Source organism: Scyliorhinus canicula, chromosome 1 (genome assembly GCF_902713615.1).
Source record: "Scyliorhinus canicula chromosome 1, sScyCan1.1, whole genome shotgun sequence".
Lineage (NCBI taxonomy): Eukaryota > Metazoa > Chordata > Chondrichthyes > Carcharhiniformes > Scyliorhinidae > Scyliorhinus > Scyliorhinus canicula.
In genome coordinates this window covers 277,876,806-277,891,624 of record NC_052146.1, presented here as the reverse complement: position 1 = coordinate 277,891,624, position 14,819 = coordinate 277,876,806, and the positions used below count along the sequence as shown (strand labels likewise).

The window sequence follows — 14,819 nt, the reverse complement described above, 5'->3', positions numbered from 1 at the left end:
TTACCAATAAACATATCAATCCCTTGAAACTGCCTTTGTTTTCCTAGCATTTATTTGCAATTATAAGGTTAGGATTGGGGTACTGCTTGCCAGCAGCAATAAAGCTTTTTGGGAGTACAATAAAGATGACACAGCAGGTGGTGTGTTTTACAGCTGCAGCATGTGAGAGCTCCCTGGACACCAGTGTGATCCATGGCAAACAGTACAATCTGCAGCTTGAGGAACTTCACCTTGAGTCATTGAGCAGGAGGCTAAGCTGTTGACACTGCAATGCATCAGGGAGGGAGAGGTTTCCTGGGCACTTTATTCCAGTAATTCCAGGAATTCCTGGATTGCTACCTGAGCCACATGCCAATTGGCATTGGGTTAAACAGATTAGAGAATTACATGTGTGGTTCAAAGAGTGGTGTGGGAAGGTGTTTCAATTCATGGGATACTGGCATCAGTACTCATGGAAGAGTGAACTATTCCACTGAGATGGGCTCAACTTGAACTGGGCTAAGACCCGTGTCCAGCTCAATTGTATAACTAGGGATCTTAAACTAACAGAGCAGTGGAATGGGGGCAGGTTAGGGAAATCTTATCTAATGGCCGAGCAGGCTTGAAGGACCGGATGGCCTACTTTGGCTCTTATTTTGTACATTTGTAAAGTTCATATGCAATATGCATCCTTTCAAGGGCCGTTACATCTTTACTGAAGAGTGGTCACCACAACTGGATGCAATTCTCCTGAGACCCAACCAGGGCTTTATAAAAGGTTCAGTAGAACTTCCCTGTCTTTGTACCCAATACACGTTTTTAAGAAGCCCATGGTCCCAAATGCTTTACTAAAATTACTCTCTCAATAAGTCCATAAACATATTTCATCTCAACTTACTTTAGAATTGGTTAAATTAAAATGAAAGAAAACTGTCATAATGGCATGCAAAAGATTAAAGCTGCAAAAGGCAAGTGGAACAATCCAGACAGTGAATGTAAATCTCTCACCTGCCCTGCTAAATGTTGAAACATATTCTCGAAACTGTCACTAATGTCTTCTTCTTCGACCTTTAAGATTTTTTTTTAAAGAGAGAAGAATTGGGTTAACCATTCATAGCCAGAAAAAAGATATTAGCAACAACACTATATTGCATTGTACATCCAGGGACTCACTAATTTAAAATGCATCAATTCTGATACTGTTAATATAGTATGATATTAACAACATAAAATAACAGCAGCATGATCTGGATATTCTTCTGTGGGGGCAATGGTATGTCTAGTATACCAGCATAATCCTGTCTGAAACCTCGGGGCTAGAAGAGGGTCTCAATTCCTTTTATTCCCTCTCATTTATTCATTCACGGGATTTGGGCATTGCCATCCAGGTCAGCAATTTATTGCCCTTGAGAAGGTGGTGGCGAGTTGCCTTCTTGAGCGGCTGCAGTTCATCTGTTGCAGGAACACCCACAGTGCTGTTAGGAAGAGAGTTCCATGACTTTGACTCAGCTCCATTTATCACAGGGTCAGCCTACCAACTATGTGGAGTCACTTTTCAAGGATTACTAATCCTTGGCAGGTAGGTTGAAGGACCTAGCCCTGATCATCGCCTAAGGTCCATGGTGAGCTCAGATTAGTATTTAAAGAAGCACATAACAATGAAAAAATATGTAATCGATTAACCCTCTATCAAAAACCAAAATAGCAAACAGTGACACAATTAAGAATTTATTCCACTGCACTGTTACACAAAGGAGGTAGATAAGATTCCTATTCGGCAAGATAATCAAAGGTTATCAGCAGTAGATGGGAATGTGGAACTTGAAACACAAATAGATCAGCCATGATCTTATTGAATTGGGGAGCAGTTTGAGGGGCTGTATGGCCTACTTCTGTTGCTGTTTCATATGTTCATGAGGCTCATCTGCACCCTTTAGTAATAAAATTTTTACTGAAGTGTTGTGACAGTGTTGAAAGTGCGGAGACACCTGAAAATGGAGAGTGGCAGTGGACATTTAGCCCAGAAAATTCACAATATTCATGGTCCATATAGGATTATCCTATTTTTGAACTTCTCTCCCACATTGCAGGCTGGATTTTACATGCCTGTGTTTCAACAGTGGTGTCAGGGGGGTTTGTACAATAGGTCAGGTGGCTAGCCCGTTATTAGCCCACCCACTTGTCTTTGCCCCATATGCAAGGTGAGCAGGTGAAAAATCAGCAAATATAAATAAATAATTACGGGTTATTTAGACTATTAAGTCTACTATTGACCTGAATAATATGCGGCTCATGCCATAACATGGTTGGCAGAGGCAGGCCATTTTTAAAGGTCAACATGAACAAAGGTAGGAATGATGGGGCGCAACTCATTCGGTGGGGGTGTGGAGTGATATAATGGTCCTTCTTGTTGATCCCCTTATTTCCCCTTTCTTTATATTTGCCATTATCATTTTTGACCCATGGATGAGGAAGTTGCAACACTATATTTGGTGCTAGTGTTCAAACTCAGTCCTCAGACTGATGTCCGAGAGATATGGGGTGGGACTTGGTTTGATTGGTTGGCTGGTGGCCGATAAATTGGCCAAAAGGCCATATTCTGCCCGGTAACAGGTGGCGATTTGATTTGATTTTCAGAGACCCAAGGAGCTCAGTGTTGAGTCCTGGATGCTGAAGAAGGAGCTGCGAGTGCCTGCTCTCGATATTGCTCTCTGTCCAGAAATGGGGTGTGCTTCTGTCCCCCTGAAGCTACAGAGAACCTCGATGAATAAATCTGCAGTGATAACCATTACAGAATGTAAACAGAGACATCAACCTGAAAGCTCACTTTGAAGGAAGGTGTGCTTAAACGTACTGAGAGAGAGAGAGAGAGTGAGAGAGAGAGTGAGAGTGAGAGTGAGAGAGAAATGAATTAAAGTCGGGGATTAGGAATTAGATAATAGTTAACCAATTATATTTTCTGCATATTTCATTATAGTTCTTGCTGTAAATAAAAAGTAACTGTGTTTAAATTTACAAACCTGGTGACTGTAAATATTGGGCAGCCAAGGAGAAAGACTTTGAGCATTATTGATTAATTCAATTGTGATGTGACTCTGGGTAAAGGGAGGTTGGAATTGACTGCGCCCTAGCCCAGGTGTAATAGTGTCACATATGCATCAGGCCCTACTGCCCTACCCCAAGGTGTCACAACTCCCTGCCTCCTTCTGCACCATCTGCCGGACAGAACACAGCACTGACATATTGCCTCTTCCGGACCTCAGTTGTGACTGTTGCCAGGAGTGATGGAGCTGCCGGCCAATTGAATTGGCCAGCAGCTCCCAAGGTCAGGATCTCCACCCAAGTGAGGAGTACAATTTCCACTCTCCATCAATTTAGCCTGCCTAGGGCCTATTATGGCTGTGGGGCATGCTGGCATGGAGAGAATTATCTTTTGGCCGACTTTACTTCGGAGGAGGGTGATGGGGTAGGTGAACAACCCAGCTTGCCATAAAGTGCAACAAGATAGGTGGGAAGGAAGGTATAAAAAAAAACCTTTATATATCTCAATGACCACCAACAAATAAGCAATGTGTAGATGTGCGGGGATTTTTTTTTTTTAAACACAGAGGGTGGTGGTGGCCTGGAATGCACTGCCAAGTGAGGTGGTTGAGGCAGATACATTAGTGCTTAAGATACGTTTAAGACTTATCTGGATAGACACATGAACAGACGGGTAATAGAAGGATATAGGTGTTTGGTCTAGATAGGACACGTGATCAGTGCAGGCTTGGAGGGCCGGGAGGCCTGTTCCTGTGCTGTATTGTTCCTTGGTCTTTGTGTTCAGCAGGCACGAGGGTGAACCACCAGTATGCTATCTAATATCTACTAAACATAACAGGATATTTACAGGGAAGGACTTTTATTTAATCCATTTAATTTAATCCGTCCAGAGTGACCCTGACGATCTCCCCCCTCTCGCCCCTTTACATTGGTTGTAAATAATTCCAGGGTTTCTCCCTCCAGTATTTTCGGTGTCTATTCCACACATTGACCACTGTGTGAAGAACTTAATATGAGTCGTTAATATGCTGTTACAGACGTGTGTAACCTTTTGTCCTACTCATGTAACTTAATTTAGAATTAAATTTCAGATGTTACCCTTTCATTCTATTTAAAATCATATCTGCACCATTTACATAATTGCCTCTCTGGCCCTTTCTCCAAAGTCTAACCAGCCCACATTTCTTTGATCTATCCTCATTATTCCAGATTCTCAATTAGGAATTAGCTAATGGCTCTTCTCTGCACCGCCTCCCATATTTGATTGTCTCAGTGGCTAGAACTGAACACATGAATCAAGCTGCACGCTGAGTGAAGCAAAATACATTTTGATCATGACTTTCACCGACTTTGGAGGCAAATTCTCCTTCTCAGTTCCACCCAGTCTTCCAGTTGTGCCTCGGCCTTGGCCCAGTCATCTTGAATACCTGATGGGATTCCCAATGCTCAGTCACAACACTCAAGCAGTTAAGCAGCATAAAAAAGCTGATCATTTATCGAGGATCGGCAGGCTTATATATGCATCTGCTTTTAAACGAGTGCCAGGCAAGAGGGAGAGGAGGCCAATGAATGTTGGGACATCGGGATTGTGACATTTAATGATAGCCTTACTGACTTTGAGGACAAGGCAAAACATCTCAAAGAACAAAGAACAACAATTAGTCTCATGTACCTCCTCATCTTCCAGTTTCGCATCAACGATAGTATCCATTATTCTGTAATGGGAAAAAGTATGCATTACTACTCACAGTGAAACTTTCAGACATGCTCCATGTATCCCGAATACATTTCAATTAAATGTCTAGAAGGGAATTTGTAATAAATTTTCATGCAACACAATTCTTTTGACATTTAGTGATTGCCTAGTGGGCAGCATGGTAGCATGGTGGTTAGCATAAATGCTTCACAGCTCCAGGGTCCCAGGTTCGATTCCCGGCTGGGTCACTGTCTGTGCGGAGTCTGCACGTCCTCCCCGTGTGTGCGTGGGTTTCCTCCGGGTGCTCCGGTTTCCTCCCACAGTCCAAAGATGTGTGGGTTAGGTGGATTGGCCATGCTAAATTGCCCGTAGTGTCCTAATAAAAGGTTAAGGGGGGGTTATTGGGTTACGGGTATAGGGTGGTTACGTGGGTTTGAGTAGGGTGATCATGGCTCGGCACAACATTGAGGGCCGAAGGGCCTGTTCTGTGCTGTACTGTTCTATGTTCTATGTTCCTTTGACTTTCTCCCCACTTCCTCCAATCCTGAAGGAAGTGGACTGACACATGCTGGGCTGTTCAATGGGCAGTGACACAGTACTTCGCTCAAATATCTATTTTTCACATGGCTGCTCTGCCAGCAGCCATCTCCAGGTTATTTTACATGCGAGTGCATCGCAGACAAGTCTAACCTCACATTCAGCCAGTATTCACATTCGCACACTTTCTAGCACAGGACTCAGGAGTGCTATCAGGAGGGATTGCCAAGCTCAACCAAGTTTAGGGGTACAGAGCTCAAGTGTTGTAACCTTCCCACTGAAAGTGACCAACTCAGCACAGACTAGAAATTAAAACCGGTACCTTCCTCACACATGGTTCAGACATTACCACATAAAATTCCACAGAGCCCTTTCGGAGTGCTGGGGATTTAGTACTCTCATCACATTTTAGCCCAAATTAAATTTGTTAGCTGCATGCAATTTCATTCAAAACAACTATAAGGTTCTCCTCGCTGCACATGTAAGATATGTACACAAGAAAAATTAGGCTCGAATTTAGTAAACTACCCAAGAACAGAACCTTGTTTTCCAAATCATTTTGCTGCTAGTTTGTCTGGAATTATCAGTGAAATATTTGCAGAATATTTTCCCCTGAAGTGCTGGGAAATTAAACACATTTTGTAGTGGTAGCATTACGCACTCACAGGTCAGTAAAAAATAGATCAGATGCTCCATTTTACACCGGTCTAATCATTTACTGATGTTCAAATGAGTGTGTGTGTCAGTGCGACATATCCACTTTACACATCATTCGCATCCTTTGGACAAATGCGAAAATGCAATTGCACCAAAAGCTACTCAGAATCAAACGGCACAGAAGGAGACCATTTGGCCCATTGTGCCTGTGCTAGGTCTTTGAAAGAGACGTCCAATTGGTTCCATCCCCGGCTTTCCTCGCGGCCCTTAAAATGTTCCCCTTGAAATGTTTATCCAATTCCCTTTTGAAAGTTGCTACTGAATCTGCTTCCGCCACCCTTTCAGACAGGGCACTCCAGACCATAACAACCCACTGCATTTAAAAATTCAAAGTATCATAGAACATAGAACAGTACAGCACAGAACAGGCCCTTCGGCTCTCGATGTTGCGCCGAGCCATGATCACCCTATACCCGTAATCCAACAACCCCCACCCTTAACCTTACTTTTTAGGACACTGCGGGCAATTTAGCATGGCCAATCCACCTAACCCGCACATCTTTGGACTGTGGGAGGAAACCGGAGCACCCGGAGGAAACCCACGCACACACGGGGAGGACGTGCAGACTCCGCACAGACAGTGACCCAGCCGGGAATCGAACCTGGGACCCTGGAGCTGTGAAGCATTTATGCTAACCACCATGCTACCGTGCTGCCCCTTGCATCTTGCATCATTGACTTTGTCTATATATATGTTTATGGAACCCACCTCTTCACTCACCCGATGAAGGAGCTGCGCTCCGAAAGCTAGTAACTCCAATCAAACCTGTTGGACTTTAACCTGGTGTTGTAAGACTTATTACTGTGCCCACCCCAGTCCAACGCCGACATCTCCACATCTTAAATTATCTTCATCGTCCTCCATTTCGTTTTGTTGCCAATTCTCTTAAACTTTTGTTCTTTGTTTACTGACCCTCCTGCCATTGAAAAGACTTTCTCCCCTTGTATCAAATGTATCAAAACCCCTCACATTTTGAACATCTCTATTAAATTTCTGCTTAATCAACTCTGCTGTTGAAAAGCACAAGCCAGCTTCTCTGATCTTTCCACATAATTTAAACATATACCATGTAGGATTATTAGAACAGGCCAAGGTTTGTTCCTGATCCAACATAACTTCATCACAAGTGTGGGTGGAAAAATCCAGTGATCCACAAATAAGTGGAGTTTCCACCCCACTCCTGACAGTTACAGCAGCTGACCAGGCCCCCCCCCCCCCCCCCCCCCCCCCCACCAAACCTCCTCCACCCCCGTTTTACTCACGCCCAGGTTGAAGAGTGACAAGAATGGTTTCACTTTGAAAGCATGGCACCATCCAGCTCCCAAAGATCCCCTTGCTGAAAAGCATATCCAGCTGCCAGTGCCTTTCCTAACACTGCTGATATCCAAATCCTTTACCCGTGTCGTTTATACTTACTGTACGTTACTTTGTTTTTCTGAAAAGATACGAATCAAAAAGTCGCAACTTTGATTTGGCTCAAAAGTGGATGGTATAATGAAATATTGCCCAGGTTCAAGAGCAAGCCGGCTCATGACCTCCCGCAGGTTGATGAAGGTTTCCGATCTTGCGCTGGATGCATTCGTCATGAAAAAATCTCTCTTCAGCTGAACATTGGTCTGGTTTTGGTACTATTTTATAGGAACAAAAAAAAATGTCAGCTTGTTTCCGATTTTGCAATATTTGTGCAGTTTTATAGCAACCCATCGATTATATGCAATACCTCAAATCTAAGATTGGTGCAACAGGCAAAATATCTCCACAGTACATAGCCTGCAGGTTACCAAAGGTGCAAACCTCCAACTCCATTCACACTGATATCATCACTATCAGGAGAGCAAAAAACAACAAAGTATTGGTCAACTCCTCATCTACTTCACTGTTAAACTTTTCCTTAGCAGGACTCCCGGTGATGGTGATGTGCTGAGTGGACGCTCTCCTCCCAACTAGAACCAAAAAAGTTAATTTCAGAGAATTTAGGCCTAGAACATAGAACATAGAACAGTACAGCACAGAACAGGCCCTTCAGCCCTCGATGTTGTGCCGAACAATGATCACCCTACTTAAACCCACGTAACCCGTATACCCATAACCCATTAACCTTGCACTACGGGCAATTTAGCATGGCCAATCCACCTAACCCGCACATCTTTGGACTGTGGGAGGAAACCGGAGCACCCGGAGGAAACCCACGCACACACGGGGAGGACGTGCAGACTCCACACAGACAGTGACCCAGCCGGGACTCGAACCTGGGACCCTGGAGCTGTGAAGCATTGATGCTAACCACCATGCTACCGTGCCTAAAAGCCAACATAAACAACTGCCCAGATAAAGACTAACAGTGGTAAAGAGGATGCCGGTGAACGATAGCTCGAGGGGCCGACGACAGGTACAACTGGTGGAAAAGGACACAACCAACGGGCGCGCGAGCTGGCGGACCCCTGAGGCAAGGTGGGAGCCCCGACCACCCAAGTGTGGGGAAGAACGGCGACCCGAGCATTGGCGCCGACACAAACGAGGAGCTCCCTCTCCCCACCAGGGGGCAGGTGGAGAAGCTTTCTGAAAAAGGAACTGGCCGCCATGAAGGAGGCAATTAAAAACAGAGATCCAGGAGGCGGTGACAGAAGCGATGGTCTCCCTTCAGCGCACCATCAATGGCCTGGGGAAGAAAGTGGAGGCCCAGGAGAAAACAATCCTGGACCTTGAAAAAGCTTTGATGGACCAGAGCGACAGGATTGTGGCTCTGGAGGCAGAAGTGAAAAGGTTGGTGGCGGCCCAAGGGAATATGGAGGGAAAGGCCGAGGAGCAGGAGAATAGGTCCCAGAGCCAAAACGTTCTGATTGGGGGCCTGCCGGAAGGCATCGAGGACAAGGACCCAACGGACTATATCACCCAAATGCTGGGTAACCTAGTCAGGATAAAGGTGCACCAGTACCAGGACCGGGAAAGGATCCTGCGAGCAACCACTTTGGAGAGTCCCTAAACAAAGGTACACCCCGGAGTGCAGGGGCGCACCTACGTGGTGTACACACAGTTGGCGGCCATGTTGGGTGCCCATTGGACAAAGGGAAACTGCAGAGCGCAGGGGCTCGACCTCATGGTGAGATCAGTGACCGTGGCCATTTTGGACGGCTCCCTAACAAAGGGAAACCCCGGAGTGCAGGGGCGCGTCCAACAGGTAATTATGGTTGATCCCGCAGGAACGGGGGGGGGGTCAGAAACCCCCCATCAGGATAGGCACCTGGAATGTAAGGGGACTCAATGGTCCGGTGAAAAGATCCAGAGTCTTCGCCCACTTGAGAAGTCTGAAGGCCGACATAATCTACCTCTAGGATTGGGTTGGATTTGGATTTGTTTATTGTCACGTGCACCGAGGTACAGTGAAAAGTATTTTTCTGCGAGCAGCTCAACAGATCCATCAGTACATGGAAGAAAAGGGAATTAAACAAAATTCAAGAAAATACATAATAGGGCAACACAAGATATACAATGTAACTACATAAGCATTGGCATCGGATGAAGCATCTAGGAGAGTGTAGGAGAAGGACAGGCTGCTGGTAAGGAAGGGCTAGGTGGGGCAAAAGTACCATTCATGTTATGGGACGAGGGCTAGGGGAATAGCCATACTGATCAGTAAGAGGATGAGGTTTACTGAGACAAGGATGGGTACGGACCAAGGAGACGGTACATCATGGTCAGCAGTGCCCTGAAAGGGGCACCGGTAGTACTGGTAAATGTGAACGCGCACAACTGGGATGACACAGAATTCATAAAGAAGACCATGTCAGAAATCCCCGACATTGACACACATACTAACTGCGTACAGGACCCGTTGGCCGACAGATCAATCCCCAGAACGGGGAGAACGACAGGCATGGCTGGGGAACTGGGAACATTTATGGAACAGATGGGGGCGGTGCATCCATGGATGTTCCTGCACCTGGGTGAGAAGGAATTCTTGTTCTTTTTGCCGGTACGTAAGGTAAACACCCGAATCAACTTCTTTGCAGTGGGGAAATCGATTCTTCCAGGAACTGTAGGAGCAGAATACTCCGCGATAGTCATCTCCAACCATGCTCCGCACTACGTGAATGTGAGGTTGGAGACGGGCCATGCCCAATGCCCCACATGGAGGCTGGACACAGACCTCCTGGCCGACAAGGACTTCTGCCAGGAAACATTGCAGGCCATAGGTGACTACGTGACTAACAACCGGAACGGGGAACTCTCACCTTCCAGGTTCTGGGAGGCGCTAAAGGCTGTGGTCAGCAGGGAAGTTAAAGCCTACAAGGCGCGCAGAGACAGGGAAGAGAGGGCAGCCAGGCAACAGCTAACTAACTCCATCTTGGAGGTCAACAGAAAGTACTCAAGAGGCCCTGACCGTAGAGCTGCTGGTGGAGAGAAAAAAGCTACAAATGGACTTTAACCTGCTACCTCCTCTCTACTAGGAAAGCCAGACATGGGGATCTTTTACGAACACGGAGAAAAGGCTGGCCGTCTACTGGCTCACCAGCTGAGAAAGCAGGCAGCCACAAAGGAGATAACTGCGCTGAGGCAGACTGGTAACGGAACCAAAAAAAGTTCAATCGAGCATTTGAAACCTTTTATCGAGGACTGTACATCTCCGAGCCCCCTGACGGGGATGCCGGGATGAAACAGTTCCTCAATGAACTGGATATGCCAGTTGTGGGAGAGGACAGGAAGGGGAACTGGAAGCACCAATAGATCTGGGAGAAATCATGGTGAGCATCAGCTCCATGCAGGCGGGTAAGGTGCCAGGACCGGACAGGTTCCCGGCGGACTTCTATAAAAACTTTGCACCAGCCCTGGCTCCACATCTAAGGGACATATTCGCAGACTCGCTAGCAAGGGGCACTTTGCTCCTACTCTAGCACAGGCCATGATTTCGTTGATACCCAAAAAAGACAAGGACCCGACGAATGTGGCTCGTATCGACCCATTTCACTGCTAAATATAGACGCGAAGGTTGGACAGAGCCGAATGGAAGTGATACTGGTGCGGTTTGGGCTAGAAGCAGGATTCACCGCCTTTGTGTGACTCCTGTACAACACCCAAGGCGAGCGTTCAAACCAACACCACCAGCTCAGAATACTGCCAGCTGCATAGAGGCACAAGGCAGGGATGCCCACTGTCCCCGCTCCTGTTTGCAATAGCAATCAAACCCCTGGTGATCGTCCTGCGGGACGCAAAAAGCTGGAAAGGCATCCTCAGGGGAGGCACAGAGCACAGAGTCCCACTCTATGGGGAAGACCTGCTCGATACGTCTAGAAACCGCAGGAAGGACTGGGAACAATCATGCAGATCCAGAAAGAGTTTGGGACCTTCTCGGGTTACAAACTTAACTTGGGGAAGAGCGAGGCATTCCCGATGACCCCAAACGGGGGAGGGACCGAGCTGGAGGGACTCCCATTCAAACTAGCCCAAAACAAATTCCGCTACCTGGGGATCCAAATAGCCAGGGACGGGACACCAGATCCACAAGTGGAATCTGACAAGCTTGGTAGAGGAAGTCAAAAAGGACCTGCAAGGGTGGGACGCACTCCACTCTCCCTGGTGGGGAGGGTGCACACTATCAAAATGAACATACTGCCGAGGTGCCTCTTCCTGTTCAGATCAATACCGATTTTCAACCCCAAGGCCTTTTTCCAAACCGTAGACGGATTAATCATGGCGTTTGTAGTGTGTGTGGGGTGGGGGGATGGGGGGGGGGGGGGGGGGGGGGGGGGGGGGTGGAGCCGTGCCCAAAAGTGGCAATGTTCGGGGTATCAGAACAGCCAGAGCTACACATGGGCAAGAGGGCCAACGCCTTAGCTATCGCTTCACGAATCGCACGCTGGAGAATCCTGCTCGGCTGGTGATTAGCAGCACCACCCACAGCTGCAGACTGGCTGGCAGACCTGGCGGAATTTCTCCACTTGGAGAAGATAACATACACCATCCGAGGGTCGGAGGAAGGCATCCTCAAAGCATGGGGGCCATTTGTCAGCCTGTTTGAAGCCAACAATAACCAGAAAGGAAGAAAATAAAAATTAGAAAAAGACTGACAGGAATTCGGGGTGGGGGAGGGGGAAAGAAGAGAGGAGGGAACCTGGGGGAAATGAGGGGAATATCACAGAGGGAGGGGCAGGGGGCGGAAGATGCCCCCTACCCACATGGCAGACACAGCAGAAAGCAAAAAGGAAAGAAGGGGGGGGGGGAGTACACCCTGAATGAATAGGGAGGATATAAAGAGGGGGGGGGGGGGAGGAGGATAGCACACCAAGAATATATATATTAAAAAATGAATCCCATGTACTGTACATATCAAACACAAAATGCAACCCTGTACAAAATTGCAAATGCTAATAAAAATAGTTTTTAAAAAATTCTCCTGGCAGCATGTAGATTTTGTCGGGTTAGTTAAACAATGTGAGAGCAAATGAAAAATGGCCTCCATCGATTTTAATAATTTTAAATCCATCTTCTGCACAGGTCAACAGGGTGCACCACACAATCCAAAAAGGTACTCTCAAAATTTGAACTGTCTTGACCTGGTAAGAATTTATTGGATGTAAAGAGGCTGGTGCACAGCTTTAAAAAGAAATGAAATAGAATGAACTCTGCATCTTATGACACAAATTTTTTATGGAGTTCTGGACCAAAATGGTGCCAGGACCCAGAATCTGGAAATCCCTCCCCCCATTTCTGACAGATCCTATTTTGGCAGTTAGGGTAAGGTGGCGGAATGTGGCTCACACAAATAAAATAAACCTGAACCAACCAGGGTCATTTGAGTTCAGAGCCACCAAGTTCAAACAGTCCCTATTTTCGCTAGAGTGAGGTCTGTTTCCCACAGTGTGTGACTTATGATTTTTGACAGTCGACTTGGATGTTTGAAAAAGAGTGGATAAGATCTGTGAAACTGTCAAGCGTTCAAGTTATTTAAATTCCCTGCCCTTTATATATGAAAACAAAACTGGTTCTGCAAGTTAGAAAGAAAAAATGGTGCCTGTGAAATGCTTGTAGACAATATTTCATGTACTCAGCAGTGTGACCTCCCACCTGCAGGTGGCCATGTATGCAGCAGTGTGACCTCCCACCAGCAGGTGGCCATGTATGCAGCTGTGTGACCTCCCACCAGCAGATGGCCATGTATGCAGCTGCGTGACCTCCCACCAGCAGGTGGCCATGTATGCAGCTGCGTGACCTCCCACCAGCAGATGGCCATGTATGCAGCTGTGTGACCTCCCACCAGCAGGTGGTATCAGTTTTAAGTCAGGGCAACTCCAGCTATCCTCAGAAGGTTATAAGACGTACATGCGGACAGTCGTGCATAGGAGTAGTTCCAGGTGAGTCTAAAGAAACTCCATGATAACTTGCTCTGTATCTGATCATTAACATACCATGTGTGAATGAATAAAAATCCTGGTTTGGACAAATTACCAATAGTTCTGTAGATTCCTTGCTAGACAACGAACACCAAGCACAAAAATGCCTATAATTTCAACAGCTGTTCCTGGCATAATTCTAAGGGTTATCATTTTTCTGTTATTGCTTTGCTGCTTTCACAATTATTATTATAGCTCGGCAGCACGGCAGCAGAGTGATTAGCACAGTTTTTAAAAATAAATTTAGAGTACCCAATTATTTTTTCCAATTAAGGGGCAATTTAGTGTGGCCAATCCACCTACTCTGCACATTTTTGGGTTGTGGGGGCGAAACCCACGCAGACACGGGGAGAATGTGCAAACTCCACACGGACAGTGACCCCCCCCCCCCCCCCCCCTCATAAGAGCACGCCCGGGCCCGATAGCCAGCACGGGAAAGATGCCACCTGGGCACCTTGGCCCTGCCAGCACCACCTCCACACCCTGGCATTGCCAGGGTCACACTGCATGGGTGCCCATGTGGCATTGCCAGGGTCAGGTTGGCATCGGGAGTGCTAGGATACCACCCTGCCCAGAACCCGACCGCCCACGGACCCTCTCCAAGTGCTGGTATGCCTGATCTACGTTTGTGAAAAGAAGTGCTGAACGGCTCTGGGTTGTGGTTTCCGAGGCGAGGCCTTGGATCCTGCGCCTTGGGTAACTCCGGGGTAGACATAGTCAAGTGAGGCCTACTACTCACATGAATATACAAATTTGGATCCCGCCCCAAATCGCAACGGTTCATGAGATCTCGTTCAATCTTGTGAGCCGTAATGAGCGTAGTAATACCGCCCGAGTCAGGCGCGGCAAGGTCATTGGATCGTGCCCATAATGTGTAATGAGGCAAAATATTACAAGAAAAATAATTTCTGCCGTTTCTTTAGTAGTCCTCTGAAAACTGATTTGAATAATTTTACTCAGCATGTTATTAAAACTAGCAAAATACCACCTGCATATAAGAATCTAAATAATTTTGTAGCCTGGATCTTAATCCTACGCACCTCTTCAGGGACCTGTGGAAGAAAAAAAGACAAGAACATAAGTCTAATGGATTATACAACGCAGCTAAACAACTGAGGTCATGTTTTCAAGTAATGTGACAGCAATTAAGCTCATGGTGACATTTCAGTAATGATACTAAAACCAATTAAATATGCCTGTGCCATAAAATGAAATTTGATATCAGTAAAGCTTCAATATTGATAAATACAAGTAGATTTAAATTGCGAACAAATGGAGTATTTGTCATCATCTGGCCCTGGGAGCTACCAGGGAGTGTGAAGAAAGGGCCACTTAACCTCGTAGGGAAAAACCCAACCTCGATCTATGTACAAAATTGCCAATGAAGGTTACAATTCCATTAATTTCATCACCTTATGGATAGGTTCTGCATCATTTTTCTATTCTCAAAATAATCAAG

The 14,819-nt window shown here is 46.4% G+C and overlaps 1 protein-coding gene across 1 annotated transcript in view; it reads right to left on the bottom strand.

The window, feature by feature from the left end:
* LOC119974703 (calpain-2 catalytic subunit-like) overlaps positions 1-14,819 on the bottom strand; it is a 91,955-nt gene that overhangs the window by 16,775 nt on the left and 60,361 nt on the right. Inside the window, exons 11-14 of the mRNA XM_038813848.1 lie at positions 14,401-14,412; positions 7,389-7,600; positions 4,694-4,736; positions 988-1,047 (exon numbers count right to left, since the gene is read on the bottom strand). Coding sequence (XP_038669776.1) covers positions 988-1,047; positions 4,694-4,736; positions 7,389-7,600; positions 14,401-14,412 — 327 coding nt within the window. The remainder of the gene's footprint in view (positions 1-987; positions 1,048-4,693; positions 4,737-7,388; positions 7,601-14,400; positions 14,413-14,819) is intronic.